The sequence below is a fragment of the Petaurus breviceps genome, unplaced genomic scaffold (assembly GCF_028583685.1).
Source record: "Petaurus breviceps papuanus isolate PSGF00001 unplaced genomic scaffold, PetGlider_PUasm1.0 90638, whole genome shotgun sequence".
NCBI lineage: Eukaryota > Metazoa > Chordata > Mammalia > Diprotodontia > Petauridae > Petaurus > Petaurus breviceps.
This window is the reverse complement of record NW_027187295.1, coordinates 6,151,251-6,166,951: the sequence shown is the minus strand read 5'-3', so window position 1 is coordinate 6,166,951 and position 15,701 is coordinate 6,151,251. Positions and strand designations below refer to the sequence as shown.

Genomic DNA, 15,701 nt, shown 5'->3' with positions numbered 1-15,701 from the left:
AATTTTATTTTCATCTAATTATTTATTTATTTATTTAATAAACCTTTGGTCTATTTGATTAAAAGAAAAGAAAGAAGAAAACCAAATTATTATCAAAAATGAAAAGGGTGAATTTACCTTCAATGAAAAGGAAATTAAAAACAATAATTAGAAATTATTTTGCCCAATTGTATGCCTATAATTTTGACAATCTTAGTGAAATGGATGAATATTTACAAATATATAAATTGCTCAGATTAACAGAAGAAGTAAAATACTTAAATAACCCCAACTCAGAAAAAGAAACTGAACAAGCCATCAATGAACTCCATAGGAAAAGATCTCCAGGGACAGATGGATTTACAAGCAAATTCTATCAAACATTTAAAAAACAATTGATTCCAATACTTTATAGACTATTTGGGAAAATTGGTGAGGGAGTCCTACCAAATTCTTTTTATGATTCAAATATGATACTGATACCTAAATCAGGAAGAGCCAAAACAGAGAAAGAAAATTATAGACCAATTTCCCTAATGAATATAGATGAAATTTTTCAAATAAAACATTAGCAAAAGATTACTGCAATTTATCATCAGAATAATACACTATGATCAGGTAAGATTTATTCCAGGAACGCAAGGCTGGTTCAATATTGGGAAAACTTTCAGCATAATCAATCACATCAACAACAACAACACTAGTAGAAACCATATGATTATTTCAATGGATGCAGAAAAGGCTTTTGAAAAACACAACACCCATTCCCATTGAAAACACCAGAGAACATAGGAATAAATTGAGTCTTCCTTAAAATGATAAGTAGCATCCACTTAAAACTATCAGCAAGTATTATATGTAATGGGGATAAGCTAGAAGTATTTTCAATAAAATCAAGAATGAAACAAGGATGTCCACTATCACCCCTGTTATGCAGTTTGGTAGTAGAAATGTTAGCTGTAGCAATAAGAGGAAAAAAAAAACATTGAAGGAATTAGAAGAGGCCAAGAAGAGGCTAATCTATCACTCATTGCAGATGATATGATGATATACTTAAAGAATCTTAGGGAATCAAGTAAAAAATCTATTTGAAATAATAAATAATTTTAGCAAAATTGCAGGATATAAAATAAACCCACATAAATCTTTGGCATTCCTACATATTTCTAACAAAGTCGAAGAGCAAGAAATAGAAAGAAAAATTCCATTTAAAATTACTGTAGACTTTATAAAATATTTGAGAGTCGACCTGCCAAAACAAACCCAGGGACTATAGGAACATAATTACAAAAAACTTTTCACACAAATAAAGTCAGATCTAAATAACTGGAAAAACATCAATTGCTCATGGCTGGGTAGAGCTAATATAATAAAAATGACAATTTTATCTAAATTAATTTACCTATTTGGTGCCATACCAATTCAACTACCAAAATCTTGCTATATAAAGCTAGAAAAAATAATAAGGAAATTTATCTGGAAGAACAAAAGATTCAGAAAATCAAGGGAAATAATGAAAAGAAATGATAGGGAAGGTGGCCTACCCATACCAGACTTTAAACTGTATAATAAAGCAGCAATCATCAAAACTACTTGGTACTAACTAAGCAATAGAGTGAAGGATCACTGGAATAAGTTTCACAAAACACAGTAGTCAATGACTATAGTAATCTAATGTTTGATAAACCCAAAGACTCCAGATTCTGAAATAAGAATTCACTATTTGACAAAAATTACTGGGAAAACTGGAAAGCAGTATGGCAGAAACTGGGCATAGACTATACCATATACCAAAATAAAGTCAAAATGGGTTCATGATTTAGATATAAAGGTTGATACTATAAGCAATCTGGGAGAGCAAGGAATAGTTTACCTGTAAGATTTATGGAGAAGGGAATAATGTATAACTAATTGAGGTAGATATAATTATGAAATGCAAAATGGATAATTTTGACTACATTGAATTTAAAACATTTTGTACATTGGGGCGGCCAGGTGGCTCAGCAAGTAAGAGCACCAGCTCCAGTGTCGGGATGACCTGGGGATCAAATCCGAGCTGGGATACTTAGCACCACACCCAGAAATAATTGGCCGTGTAACCTTGAGCAAGTTACTTAACCCCGATTGCTTTAAAAAAAAAAGTTTTTGTACAAACAAAGTCAATGTAACCAAGATCAGGAGGGAAGCAGAAAATTGGGAAAGAATTTTTACAACCAGTATCTCTAATAAAGGCCTCATTTCTAAAATATACAAAAAACTGAGCCAAATTTACAAGAATACATGTCATTCCCCAATAGATGAATGGTCAAAGGATATGGACAGGCCATTTTTAGGGGAAGAAAGTAAAGATATCTATAAAAAATGCTTTAAATCGCTATTGGTCAGAGAAATTCAAATCAAAACAACTCTTAGGTACCAGATCTCACCTGTCAGATTGGCTAACTTGATAAAATAGGAAAATAATAAGTACTGAAGAGGATGTGGGAAAATTGGAACACTGATGCATTGTTGGTGGAGTTCTGAACTGATCCAGCCATTCTGGAAAGGAATTTGGAACTATGTTCAAAGGGCTATAAAAATGTGCATACCCTTTGACCCAGCAATACCACTTCTAGGACTGTATCCCAAAGAGATTATACAAGTGGGAAAAGGACCCGTATGTACAAAAATATTCATAGCAGCTCTTTTTGTGGTGGCAAAGAATCGGAAATAAACAGGATGCCCATAAACTGGGGAATGGCTAAACAACTTGTGGTATATGAATATAATAGAATACTATTGTGCTATAAGAAATGAGGAGCAGATGGACTTCATAATAACCTGGAGAGACTTTTATAAACTGATCTGAGTGAGGGAAGCAGAACCAGGAGAACATCGTACACAATTATAGACACATTGTATCTGTAATGACTAACTTTGATAGACTGGGCTCTTCTCAGCAATGCAAGCCTATAAGACAACTCCAAAAGATTCGTGCTGAAAAGGTTCATCCACATCTAAAGAAGGAATTATGGAGTCTGAATGCAAATTGAAGTAAACTACTTATTCTTGCTCTTTTTGTTTTGCTTTGTTTCTTCTTTTTCTTCGTTCATTCCATTGGTTATGATTCTTCTTTACAACTTGACTACTGTTTAATGTGAAGGTATATGAAGAGCCTATGTGGAATTGCATGCCTCTTTGGAGGGTTTAGGGGGGAGGAGAAGAGGCGAAGAAAATTTGGAATTCAAAAAATTGTGGAACTGAATGTTGTAAACTGAATGTAAATAAATTTAAAAGAAAAAAAGATGTCTGAAAGTAAGTTGGAGAAGCAAAATTGAAGGTTAGTAGAGAAATTGGAGGAGGATAGGTAGATTTGAGAACCATCTCCATGGTAATTAAATCCACAGGAGTTGATGAGATTACCAATTGAAGTCTTATAGGAGAAGTGAAGAGGGCCCAAGACTGAAGCCTAAAAGATAGGTTTAGAGAGCATGTTTCTGGAAAAAGATACAGCAAAGTAGACAGAGAAGAAACAGATAGGTATGATGAGATCCAGGATAGAGTCATGTCTGAAAAATCTAGAAAGAACAGGGTGTCAAAGAGGAGAGACAGAGAGAGAGAGAGAGAGAGAGAGAGAGAGAGAGAGAGAGAGAGAGAGAGAGAGAGAGAGAGAGAGAGAGAGAGAGAGAGAGAGAGAGAGAGAGAGAGGGAGAGAGAGAGAGAGAGAGAGAGAGAGAGAGAGAGAGAGAGAGAGAACAGAGAGGTCAAGGTGAATGAAAACTGAGAAAAAGTCATTGGATTTGGCAATTAAAAGATCATTAATAATTTTCAGGAGAGCATTTATGATGGAATGATACATTTGTTTCTCTAAAGGTGGATAGCATCTCCTTCATAAGTTCAACTCTTTCTATGTTTTCTTTTAAATCAACCAGCTCATCATATTCTATACCACACAAACTTCCAATTCATTCACATCCTATCTGAGAGCTTGTCTATGAAAGATTTTCCCTCTATTTTCTACATTCCTTTTGTTCTTGGCTACATGGGTTTTATTTATAAAATAATTTTTTATAAGATATATGGGCACTGAGGTATAGAAATCCATCTTGCCCTATTAGAAAGTTAGGGGGGGATGGTGGAGGATATAAGAGAGAGCAGATTGGAGGAAGGGGTATTCAGTGGTCTTGCTATCTTGGAGTGGGGGTAGGAGAAAGATGGAGAGAAAATTTGTAACTCAAAATTTTGTGGAGATGAATGCTGAAAACTAAAAATAAATAAATAAAACATTAAAAAAGAATATTTTAATTTGAAATAATCCAAATTATCTGGTTTACACTTTAATAATGCTCTCACCTTATAATACAGTTTAAAGTGTGATACTACTGAATCTGCTTCCTTTGCATCTTTTCCCCTGGTTTCTTTGAAGTTCCTGATCTTTTGTTCTTCCAAATGAACTTTGCTATCATTATTTTCTACCTCAGTAAAATATTTTTAGTAATTTAATTGGGATGACATTGAATAAATAAATCAGATAAAATTGTCATTTTTAAAACTGTTTTGGCCTTACCTCCCCATGAACAATAAATATTACTTCACTTATTTAGATATGAGTTTATTTGTATAAAATGTGTTTTAAGTTTATATTTGTATAGTTCCAGTGTCTGTTTTAGCAAATATATGCTCAGATATTTTATACTGTCTAGGTATTTTAAATGATCTAAAACAATATTGTATTATATTACTGACACATAGTGTAGTTTCTCTATTTTACTCTTTTGATTACATCTATTTTAACTTTAACTTGCTTTGATATGATCTCTATCCCTGATTTTTTTAACATACTGAATTCTACTTTTTCCCTTTATTTTATTATTTGTATGTTTCCTGAGAGCTACATATTGTTGATTTCACGATTTCAATATGTTATCTATTTTCATTTTCTGACCAAAATCATCTCGTTCATGTTCTAAGCTACAATTACATGTGTATTTTCCTCATTCCTATTTTTCCCACTGTCTTTCTCATCCCATTCATCCTATTGTTCTCACGCCTCTGCTTTATTTAGACCCACCACATAGTGCTCCTATTCCTTACCTGAGCAACCCCACTAAGAGTCCCCCCTTCATCCTCTGCCCTAATCTGTAATGTTTAGGAAGATTTAAGGTCTTCCCAGTCCATTAATAGGCCTCACATGGAGCCCATTAAGGGAAGCTTACTTAGGGGAGACTTGCTGGTGGGAAGGCTTTCGCATCTTTTCTTTATGTCTAATTAGGTACTGAGTCATGAGGATTGTGATGCCCTCTGGCTCTGAAAAGGGTACATATACTCTGAAGTTAGAGTCTTTTGCTTTGGGGCTCACTCATCAGAAGAGTGTTCTTGTGATTTGACCAGATCAGTCTGGGTAGCTGTTAAGGGGTCCTCCAGCTTCAAAAAATCCTCATGTTGTTGCTTCTCTCACTGGTAACTATGTATGTATTGCCTTATTCAGACAGTTGGATCTGTTTGTTGATCAGTGATAATTTCACAGACAGTTAGAAACCCTGTCTTTTGATCTTTATTTCTCTGCTTCTACTTCTCCATTTTTTTTGTTTGGATTTTCTCTGAAGTTCAGGGTGCTGATTTTTCCCCTAAACTAATGAATGTAATTTAAAAAGATTGTTGATCCCTTGAATAACCATCTTTACTAGTAAAGCACATGTAAGAACCTGTGCTAGCAGCCACCCTGGGTATTCCAGAGTGGTTACTGCTATACCACCCCATCCCCTTGTCCTCTTATTTCTTTCTGAATTTGAAGACTTTTATACCTATATCTATAGATAGATAGATTTATATATGATATATAAATATACAATCACACACATACACATATATTCACACATATGCCTATACATACATATATATATATATATATATATATATATATATATACGTATACGTGTGTATTTATTATGGTTCTTTAATCCACTTCCCCAATGAAAAAAAGGTTCCAGCATTACCCACCCTCCCCCCAATAGGTTTTTTTGTACCAGGTTTTCCATTTATGCCTCATTTACATGAGATAATTACTCTTTTTTTTACTCAACCAATTACTCTACAAAGTTTTATTTTTTTAGAAAAACCCCATCATACTCAGCTCAGCCCACACCTGTCTTTCAAACTATACAAAGGATGACAATTGCAAGAGTACTGCTAATATTTTCCCATATGCAAAGTAAACAATTTGACCTTATTGAGTCTCTTATAACTGGTCTTTAAAGTTTATTTTAGATTACTCTTAGGTGTTACATTTTGAATTTTCCCTTAAGTTCTGTTGTGTTTGTCACAAAAATCTGAAAGATTTTGAGTTTATTAAATGCTCATTTTTTTTTCTATTCAGAATTATACTTAACTAATCTGGGCAAATTACCCTTGACCATAACCCTAAGGTCTTTTGGTCTATGGAATATAGTATTCCAAGACTTTTGATCCTTCAATATAATAGCTGCTAGGTTTTGCGTAACTCTTTTAGCTTTGAAACTTGTTTATGATATTCCTGTGAGTTTTCTTCTTGGGATCTTTTTCAAGTAGTGATCAGTAAATTTTAGCCATTTCTACTTTGTCTTCTTATTCTAAAACTGCAGGTTAATTTTATTTATAATTTCTTGTAATATTCTATTGAGAGTCATTTTTTTTAATCATAATTTTCAGGCAGCTCGACTATTCTTATTTCTCTTTTTTTTAAAAGCAATTGGGGTTAAGTAACTTGCTCAAAGTTACACAGCCAGTTATTTTGTGTGGGTGCCAAGTATCTGAGGCCAGAATCTATCCCAAGTCTCCCAACTGCGCCACCTGGCCACCCCCTCTTATTTCTCTTTGCTCTATTTTCCAGATCAGTTGTTTTTTTTCTGATGAGATGTTTCACTTTCTTTTCTATTTTTTCATTCTTTTGATTTTGTTTTATGATTTATTGTTGTCTTAGAATATCATTAATTTTCCATTGTCCATTTCTAATTTTCAAGGAATTATTTTTCCCTGAGTTTTTGATTCTCTATTTCTAGTTGGTTGACTTTCTTTTCATAATTTTCTTGATTTTCTTGGGTTGCTCTTATTTTTTTCTCCTAATTTTTAGTTGAACTGTCTTATTTGATTTTTAAAGTCTTTTATAGGTTCTTCCAAGAACTCTTTTTGTACATGGGCACTTTTTTCTTTGAAAAAAAGAGTGGGTTTTTTTTTTAGCTCCATTATCTTCCTCTGAATTTGAACCCAGATCTTCTATATTCTCATACTATATATGGTTGGGTTCTTTCTCCTTTGCTTACTCATATTTATTTATTTGTTGTTTTATTTTGTTTTTAGTAGCTATTAGTGTAATAAGTTGTAGTCCCAAGCTATGGGGAGTGGTGACCCAAGCCTCAGGTCCTTCTTATTGTTATTTTCTGAGGTCTGTCTTGGGGCCCAAACTTGGCTCTCCACTCTTAAGGCACAGCTAGGGCCCCCAGCCACATTATCCCACAAATGATCTTGCTCCCTACAGTCCCTCAGGTAAGTGCAAACTACAACTCCTCTCCAACCCAGAACTGAAACCAGAGACTGTTCTCCAGCAAGTTCCCACAGACAACAGAGTCCTTACCCCTTGCCACTGCATTTGCCATGTATGTGCTTGCAGCCTGGGATGGATCTGGTCAGCATAGCTGTGCTTGCTGTAACTCTACAATGGAAGGCCCTTCAGTCTTTTCCTACTCAGTGGTCATACAACCACACTATCTATGAGATGAAAGTTTGTAAATCTGAGGCTGCCTCTCAATCCAGCTGCCCCAAGGGCTTGTTGTTTGTTGACTCTGCAGAGTCAGCCTGGAGCTGTTTGTACTTCACTCTGGCCAAACCTCCTCCTTTGAAGGCAGAGTCTTTCCTCTGGTCTTCTGAGATTGTTTTTGGAGGACAATTGCTTTACCCCCAATTTATTTCTGCTGCTCTGAGGTGATGTTCTGTCTTTTTTTGTGCAGGAAATTTGTAGAGCAAAATGTTTTCTGACCTACTCCACCTTCTTCACAGAATTCTCTCTCAGAGATCAACTTTAAAAGTAATGTTATAGGCTAAAAAAGAGGAGAAAAATAAAAACAAAAATAGAACCTAACCTTAGGAAGTTATTTATGGTCAAGGACTCAAAAGAGGACAACAATGTTAAAATGCCTACATGCAAAGACTCAAAGACATGGGGCTATTTTAAAGATCAAATAACTGCCATCGTATGCATATGCCTTGTGGATTGCAGTGTATGATATAAATGTAAAGAGGGAACTCATTAATTACAGTACAGATTTTTACTTTTATTGCATCTTTGTAGAGATTTTTCCACCAGAGGAAGCCATAGGACATTAATTTTGTTCACTAATTTCCCAAACATTATGTTTTATGGTTTTTTTTTTTATTTTATACCTATAATAAACTAGACTCCTCTTTTTCTCACTTTGGTCTTTGTAAGTCTTCATTAGGTTTGGAATGGGGAAGTATTTCCTTTGACTTCATTTCTAATAAGCTGACACAATATGATTACAGGCATTAACAATAAGTTCAGATTTAAAATAAAATGTGCTTCTGATGCTAAACTGAATTGAGTTGCAAATGTTTAGGAACCAAGAGAATATACTTTCAGTTGTTTCCATAAACAAATGCAATGAATTTTCAGCTGTTCTGCTGCATCAGGAAAGCCTTCATCTTCATATCATCATCTCTTATGAAAGCTGCTCAAATCTCCTTCACTTTAGAATTTTTTTGCAGCCTATCTCAGTAAAATTAGGAATGATCACTAGTGTTATGAAACATTTGGTAAATAATACAATTAGATTGGGCAGCCATACTTGTGGGTCTGTTCATGCATTTATTTGTCTTTTCTATGGCAGTACAATACAAACATAAATATGTCACAGAAAGTACTCAGAATGTTTTTGTTTTTTAAAGCTTAGAAGATCAATACTTGTTTCAGAGGATAGAAACTAGGGTTGAAACAGGTGGATATTTTTGAGTGAGGAGACAATAGGGATGGTTCTAATTCAGTGCTCTGTTTTGTTTTGTCTCTTGCCCTCTATCCAGGGTGACTCTTTTTTGTTCTGTCACTTTGGCTTCCCCTCTTCCAATCTTTAATTCAAATTTGGAAATTTGGGGGAAGTAGAAAGATAAGATTGTTTAATGTCACAGAGTTTTAGCAATATTGTCATAAAGTCATATCAATTAATTGAGCACTTATTAAGTGCTTACTATGTGCAAAGCTAGGTACTAAGGGTATAATAGATTTAAAAAGTAAGACAGCCCTTGCTCTTAAGAAACTCTCATTCTAACAAAGGAGACAACATAATATGAAAGGTTAAAGCTACAAGTCCCCTGTGGTCCTTAGCATGTACCAACTAATGTAATTTAATTTAATGTCCTTTTATATCATGATAAAAATCATATCAGTTTCTACTGTTAAACTATTTGTCAGAGCAAAGGACAGTGGTGGAATGATTTTTTTTGTCTTCAATTTATATAGGTACAGAAGCAGTTGCCAGGATGTATTTTTGTGGCTTATGTGGTAACATTAAACTGAAAGCATTGTGATTTCCAAGCGTCTTGGGTTCAGGATACAGAATTGTCTCCATTATAATCTGATGGGAAATGGTGGTCAAGGTGGTGGTGGTGTTCTAACTTGTCAGGTACATGCTGCTTCCCATCTTTTTCAGGCTGCTCTGTTGCTTCAGCTCTACTTGCCTATCCTTTGTGTGGCAGAGTTAGTAGTTGGTGAGATGGTGTAGCACCAATGTGATATTCACAGCACTGATGGCAACTAGTTCTGAATCACAGCATAGTTCTGAATTGCAAAATATAACAGACTCTACATATAGAAAACAGAAGCAAAAACATTTATTTAGTCACCAGAAACCCAAATCCCAGTACCAAAAAACCTAATCCATCATAGCAACAAAGAAGTTAATACAGCATAACACAGTAGGAGGCAACACCATCCCAAAGCCTTCCCACAAACACTCACAAGTCTAGCTGCCTTCTTACCTGTGCCCTCTCTCTCCTACTATGCTAAGTGCTCTGACTTCCAGCTTCCTTTGAGCTCTGCTCTACCCATTCAGCAAGCTCCTCCCACCACAGACTCCATGTGATTACATTCAGCCTAATAAGGGACAGGAAAATCTTTAAATGCCCATTACCATTACAGATGGTGGCCCTTTTTTTTTCCTACTGGACTTCATTTCTTGGATGATAGTTAGAAGTAAGGGCTACAAGGTATGATGTCACTCCTAGGGCTTCTATGCTTATCAGCTTGTGGGTATCAGTAAGTCAGCTGTTTCTGGTAATGATAAGAAAAGTAGTCTCCTTCATAATGATTTCTTCTTTCAAGGATGCAAGCAAGTCTGGTGGTCTGGTAGATATTGATAATTCCCAAGAATCTGAGGTTCAAGATCCTGGTCTATCTTCATCAGGGTCTGAAGGGAGATAGTAGTATAGATTGTGATTATGGTCAAAGTGGTAATGGTGGTCTGACTTGCCTGGCACATGTTGTCTCCTGCCTTTCCTATTCCTTCAAGTAGGCTGGCTTACCATTGATGCTATATGATTCCTTTCAAACCACATATTTGAAAAGTATTCAATGCTGGAATTAAAATCAGTGAGTCAGTATGGGGAACAATTTCTTGGATAGGAAGCAAATCTTTAGAATTATTTCTTGTTTAAACACACTTGGGAATTTACAGCCTCAGAGACATTGTGAACTTTTGCTCAAATATGTTATGTTGGAGCAGCTAGGTGGCACAGTGAATAAAGGACTGGCCCTGTGGTCAAGAGGACCAGAGTTCAAATCTGGCCTCAGACACTTGACACTAGCTGTGTGATCTTGGGCAAGTCACTTAGCCCCAAGTGCCTTGCCTTCCTCTCTCCAAAAAAAACTTAAAAAATCAAATATGTTTCAGAATAAATCATACATGTTTCTAAGAACTATAACCTTTTGGTTCAAATCTTATTTGAATGAATATTTTGAATGAATATTTAAATATGAAGCTGATATCTTTTCAATGCTTTTCAGTCAGCATATTGCTTTATCACCATATTAGTTTAAACTATATAGTTTGTTCATAGTTCATTCATATCCTTAAACAAATTTCACTTATTAAAGTTAAATAAAATTGGTAGAGGCAGAATACAATAGTGGAGAGGGTATTAAGTTTTTATTCAGAAAGACCTACGTTCAAACTCCTGAAACTTTCTAGCATATTGTGCAAGTAACTTTCAAGGACTTCTCTCAGTTTCTTTCTTTAGAAACAACAAAAATCATTTTATGGATTGTTTTGACAAAAACTTCTCTCTGTAAAACAAATTACTTAAAAAGCATGTCAATTGATTATTTCCAACACTCCTTTGAGGAAGTCATTAGCATACTTTACAAATATTTTGAATTTCAAATCCTATTTTCCCAGCTATAAATAACGTCTAATGGAGAGCAAATTATATACCAGTTCTTCTAAAAAATAATTCTGTTTGTAAGAGCTCAATCTGGAGTCCATAAACTTTTAAATGTACATGCACAAACACACACATACATATATTGCATATATATACACATATTGCATGTATATACATATATTGCATACATGTACATATATATATAATTAAATTTAATTGGTTTTCCTTGTGATCATATTTACTTTATTTTTCCCATTTGAAAAATTATTCTGTCAAGACAGTATATAGGCTTCATCAGACCATGGCCAAAGGGGTCTATAACAAGAACCCTTACACTATTGAGAGGATAGAGGCTTTTAATTAACTTCATTTATTTTTAAAATTCAATCTTCTCTAGAGAAATGGCAGCACATAATATATAGGAAAAAAAGGACATAGCAAAACTCACAATTCTATATAGGGGAATAGAAAAGTTATTTAGTCTAGAATCTAAGAATTGAGTCCCAAACTCAGCTTTATCAATAGCTAGTTGAGTGAACTTTGGTGAGTCATTTAGCCTTTATGACATAACAATCAGTTACCTAAAATCACATTGTATTAGACAAGATCTCATTTCTCTTCCAGTTGTAAGAATCTTGGTTTGTATGTAACTATATAGGTATTCTAAATTAGTTCTGTTCCCTTAGGCATTCACTTTAATCTCTTTAATCACAAGTAATCTCTGAGCATTAATTTCCAACTTGCCTTTTTTAAAAATGGCTCTGTCTACCTCATTAGACTGTAATGAGGATAAACTGAAAGGACATTTGAAACATAAACATTAAACTAACCTACAAATGTAAGGTATTGAATTATTTAAAATTAATTAATGGTAATATATGTGCGTTACATCATAATTTGTATATTTGATTTATTTTGTAGAATATCCATGGAAGACTACGAAGACAAAATTTAACCAAGGTAAATTAACTTTCTTGGCTTATTTAAAATGGTTTACAGAAAAAACTGCTTTTCTGAATTTCCCTTACCAAAAAGCTAATTGTTATTCCAAGTGGCATTTGACCTTAAAATGAGAGTAGAAGCTCTAAATTTAAATAAAAGCAAGACATTTGATTACGAATTTTAGAAATAAAAGAAAATAAATGCTTAGAAGAGACCTGATTTCAAAATCTGCATCAGTTGCTTTTGTTGTTCAGTTAAGTTTCACTTTCTGTGATTCCATGCAGGGTTTTCCTGACAAAGATGCTGCAGTTGTTTGCCATTTCCTTCTCCAACTCATTTTACAACTGAGGAAGTAAGGCAAAAAAAGAATTAAGTGACTTGCCCAGGGTCACATAACTAATAAGTGTTTGAGGCCAGATCCAAACTCCCCGTGAGTTTGAGATGAGTTTTGCTGGTTCACAATTCAGTGATTCATCCACCCCCTAGCTGCCCCAGGTATATGGCCTTGAGCAAACATAGTATCTCTGAACCTAAGTTTTCTCATCTGTAAAGCTAAGATACTAATCATGCCTTTAAGAGTTTCTTCCATAAATTTGGCGGGAGGATCAATCAAGACCATTTATGTAAAGTACTTTGTAAATCTTCAAGCACCATGTAAATGCTAGCTATTGTCCTCCCCTACCAGATAAAAACATTGTCTCACTGTTATCTCCAGGATCAAATATAAAGCAGAAAGTTTGAAGGTGATCTTTAAAACTTTTACAACTTGCCTTCTTCCTACTTTTATTATTTTATTACATTTTACTCACCTGTAAATATTCTGTAATCCAGTGACACTGGGATCTTTGCTATTCATCTAACATGTTCCTTCATCTCCCAACTCTGGTTATTTTCTGTGCCTGTTTCTCCTCCCTGGAAATGTCTTACTCCATATCTCTGATTCCTGGCTTCCTTAGCTTCCTTTTTAAATGCTTTAAAAGATAAAAGATAATTACATTTCACCTTGGGGGTAACAAGTGCTGCCACAGTTGATTAAATTGTGAGACATGACCAAACTTATACTTTAGGAAGATAATTTTGACAGCCTAGGGGGGGTATGAGCTGCAATGGGGAGAGACTAGAGGTCAAAGGTCAACAAATAGGCTATTGAGGTAATCTAGGCATGAGGCAATAAGGATTTACAGCAGGATGGTATCAGCATTAGAGGAGAGGAGGGCATTTAGGAGAGTAATTATGAAGGAAATGGCAGTTTATTGGATATGAGAGGCCAAGGACAGTGGCAAAAGTCACTGAAGATAACAGCTAATTTGTGAGCCTCAGTAACATCAGAGTGATGATAACCTCAACAATAATAGGGAAATAAGTTCTAACTGTCCCTGAACATAAACAGAATAGATAAAAGAAATACTACTAATAATGGGGAAATAAGGGAAAGAAGAGGTTGGGAGAGAGGAAATAGCTCAATTTGGGACATATTGAGTTTAGCATATTTGTGAGGAGGGGAGGAGTTAGATGGCAGAGTAGAGAGCATGCCATCTGAAATCTCCAAACATTCCCTCCAAATAACTTTAAAATAATGCATCAAACCAAATTCTGGAACAGCAGAGCCAGCAAGAGTTCAGGATGAAATTTTTTTTAGTTCAAGACTACTTAGGAGGTCAGAAGAAAAGGTCTATGACACTGGGCTGGGGTCTGGCCTGAAGAACAGTGCAGCAACAATACCATCTGTAGCCCTTGGAGGCTGCAGCAGCAACAGTTCATAGAGCTCTTATCACCTAGAGATGCTAAAATAATTGGACCCTTATTCATAAAGAGGTTACAGGAGATCCATGTGAAGCCACTGGGTACAGGACTAAGTGCCACTTAGCAACTTATGACCCAGTTCCAGATAGTACTTCTAGGGCAGAGTGGAATGCTTTCAGTCACAAGGGAGCAAGGACCCTAGTACCAGTCCCAGGGTAGAGAGAACAGAGTCCTTAGTTCCTGGTAGCAGTTAAAGGGCAGAAGGTTTGCTAGCACTTATGGTCTAAGAAAGCAGGACCCTTCTTGGGTAAGGACTAGAATGCAGATGAGGTGAATAGTGGTCACTAGGTCATACCACCTTGGAAGCACCAGCAACTTACCTTCAGAACTTGCTGTGAAAACAGCAGGACAAAAAAGCCTGAAGCTTGAGACAGTTCCTCTTCCCTACCCCGACTCTACCATAAAGTTCAAAGTAAAGAAATAGGCTAAAAAAGGAGGAAAAAGAGTTGGGATTACAGCCAAAAATAACCTGCCCAGCAAAACTGAATATAATCCTTCAGGGGGGAAATGGACACTGTGAAAGAGAATCTCTCGAGCATTCCTGATGAAAAGAATCCAACAATATTCTATTTACGAGAAACATACTTGAAAAAGAAAGACACACAGTCTTAAAATAAGAGGCTGGATCAGAATATATTACACTTAAGCTAAAGTAAAGTTGTCAGGGGTGGGAATCACAGTGCCAAATAAAGCCAAAGTAAAAATAAACTTAATTAAAAGAGATAATCAGGGAAACTACATTTTGCTAAAAGGCATCATAGACAATGAAGTTATCTATATTAAACATATATGCACCAAAAAGTTATAGCATCCAAATTCTTAAAGGAAAATTTAAATGAGTTACAGGAGGAAATAGATAATAAAACTACTAGTGGTGGTTGTGGCGTATCCCTCTCACAACTAGATAGCTAACCCTAAACTGAATAGAAAAGAAGTTAAAGAGATGAAGGGGATTTTAGAAAATTTAGATATGATGAACCCTGGAGAAAAAGGAATGGGAATAGAAAGTTGTACATTGAACCTTGACAAAAAGCTACCATCTATTAAAACATAAAAATCTCAAAAAAATGCAGAAAATGCAAGAAAGCAGTTTCCTGACAATAATGCAGAAAAACATTAAAAGGCTATAGAAGGAAAGAATAAAATTAATTCAAAACTAACTAATCTAATCAATGAATGAATGGGTCAGAGAACAATTCATAGAAACGATTAAAAATTTCATTAAAGAGAATAACAACAGAGTCAATAATCAAAATTTGTCAAATGTAGTCAAAGCACTGCTAAAGGGATGATTTATATTTAAACATGCACATCAGTAAAAGAGAGATAGAGAACATCGACTAATTGTTAATGCAACTAAAAAAAAAACTAAAAAAAAATTCTGCCTCAACTGCTAATGGGAAAAGGGACAGAATGAAAAGAGAATTCAAGAATAGAGTGTGAAGGGGGTCAATCAATCAGATAATTTTTCTTCTGTAACTTTTCTTCCATCCACATATTTTCTCCTTTCAATGTTGGGAAATAACATGATACCGTGTTTCCCCGATAATAAGACACTGTCTTATTATTTTTTT

General features: G+C 34.9%; 1 protein-coding gene across 4 annotated transcripts in view; it reads left to right on the top strand.

The window, feature by feature from the left end:
• TFPI (tissue factor pathway inhibitor) overlaps window positions 1-15,701 on the top strand; it is a 127,713-nt gene that overhangs the window by 89,214 nt on the left and 22,798 nt on the right. For all 4 annotated transcript variants that reach the window (XM_069064522.1, XM_069064520.1, XM_069064519.1 and 1 more), the window contains one exon: window positions 12,304-12,342. In XM_069064522.1, coding sequence (XP_068920623.1) covers window positions 12,304-12,342 — 39 coding nt within the window. The remainder of the gene's footprint in view (window positions 1-12,303; window positions 12,343-15,701) is intronic.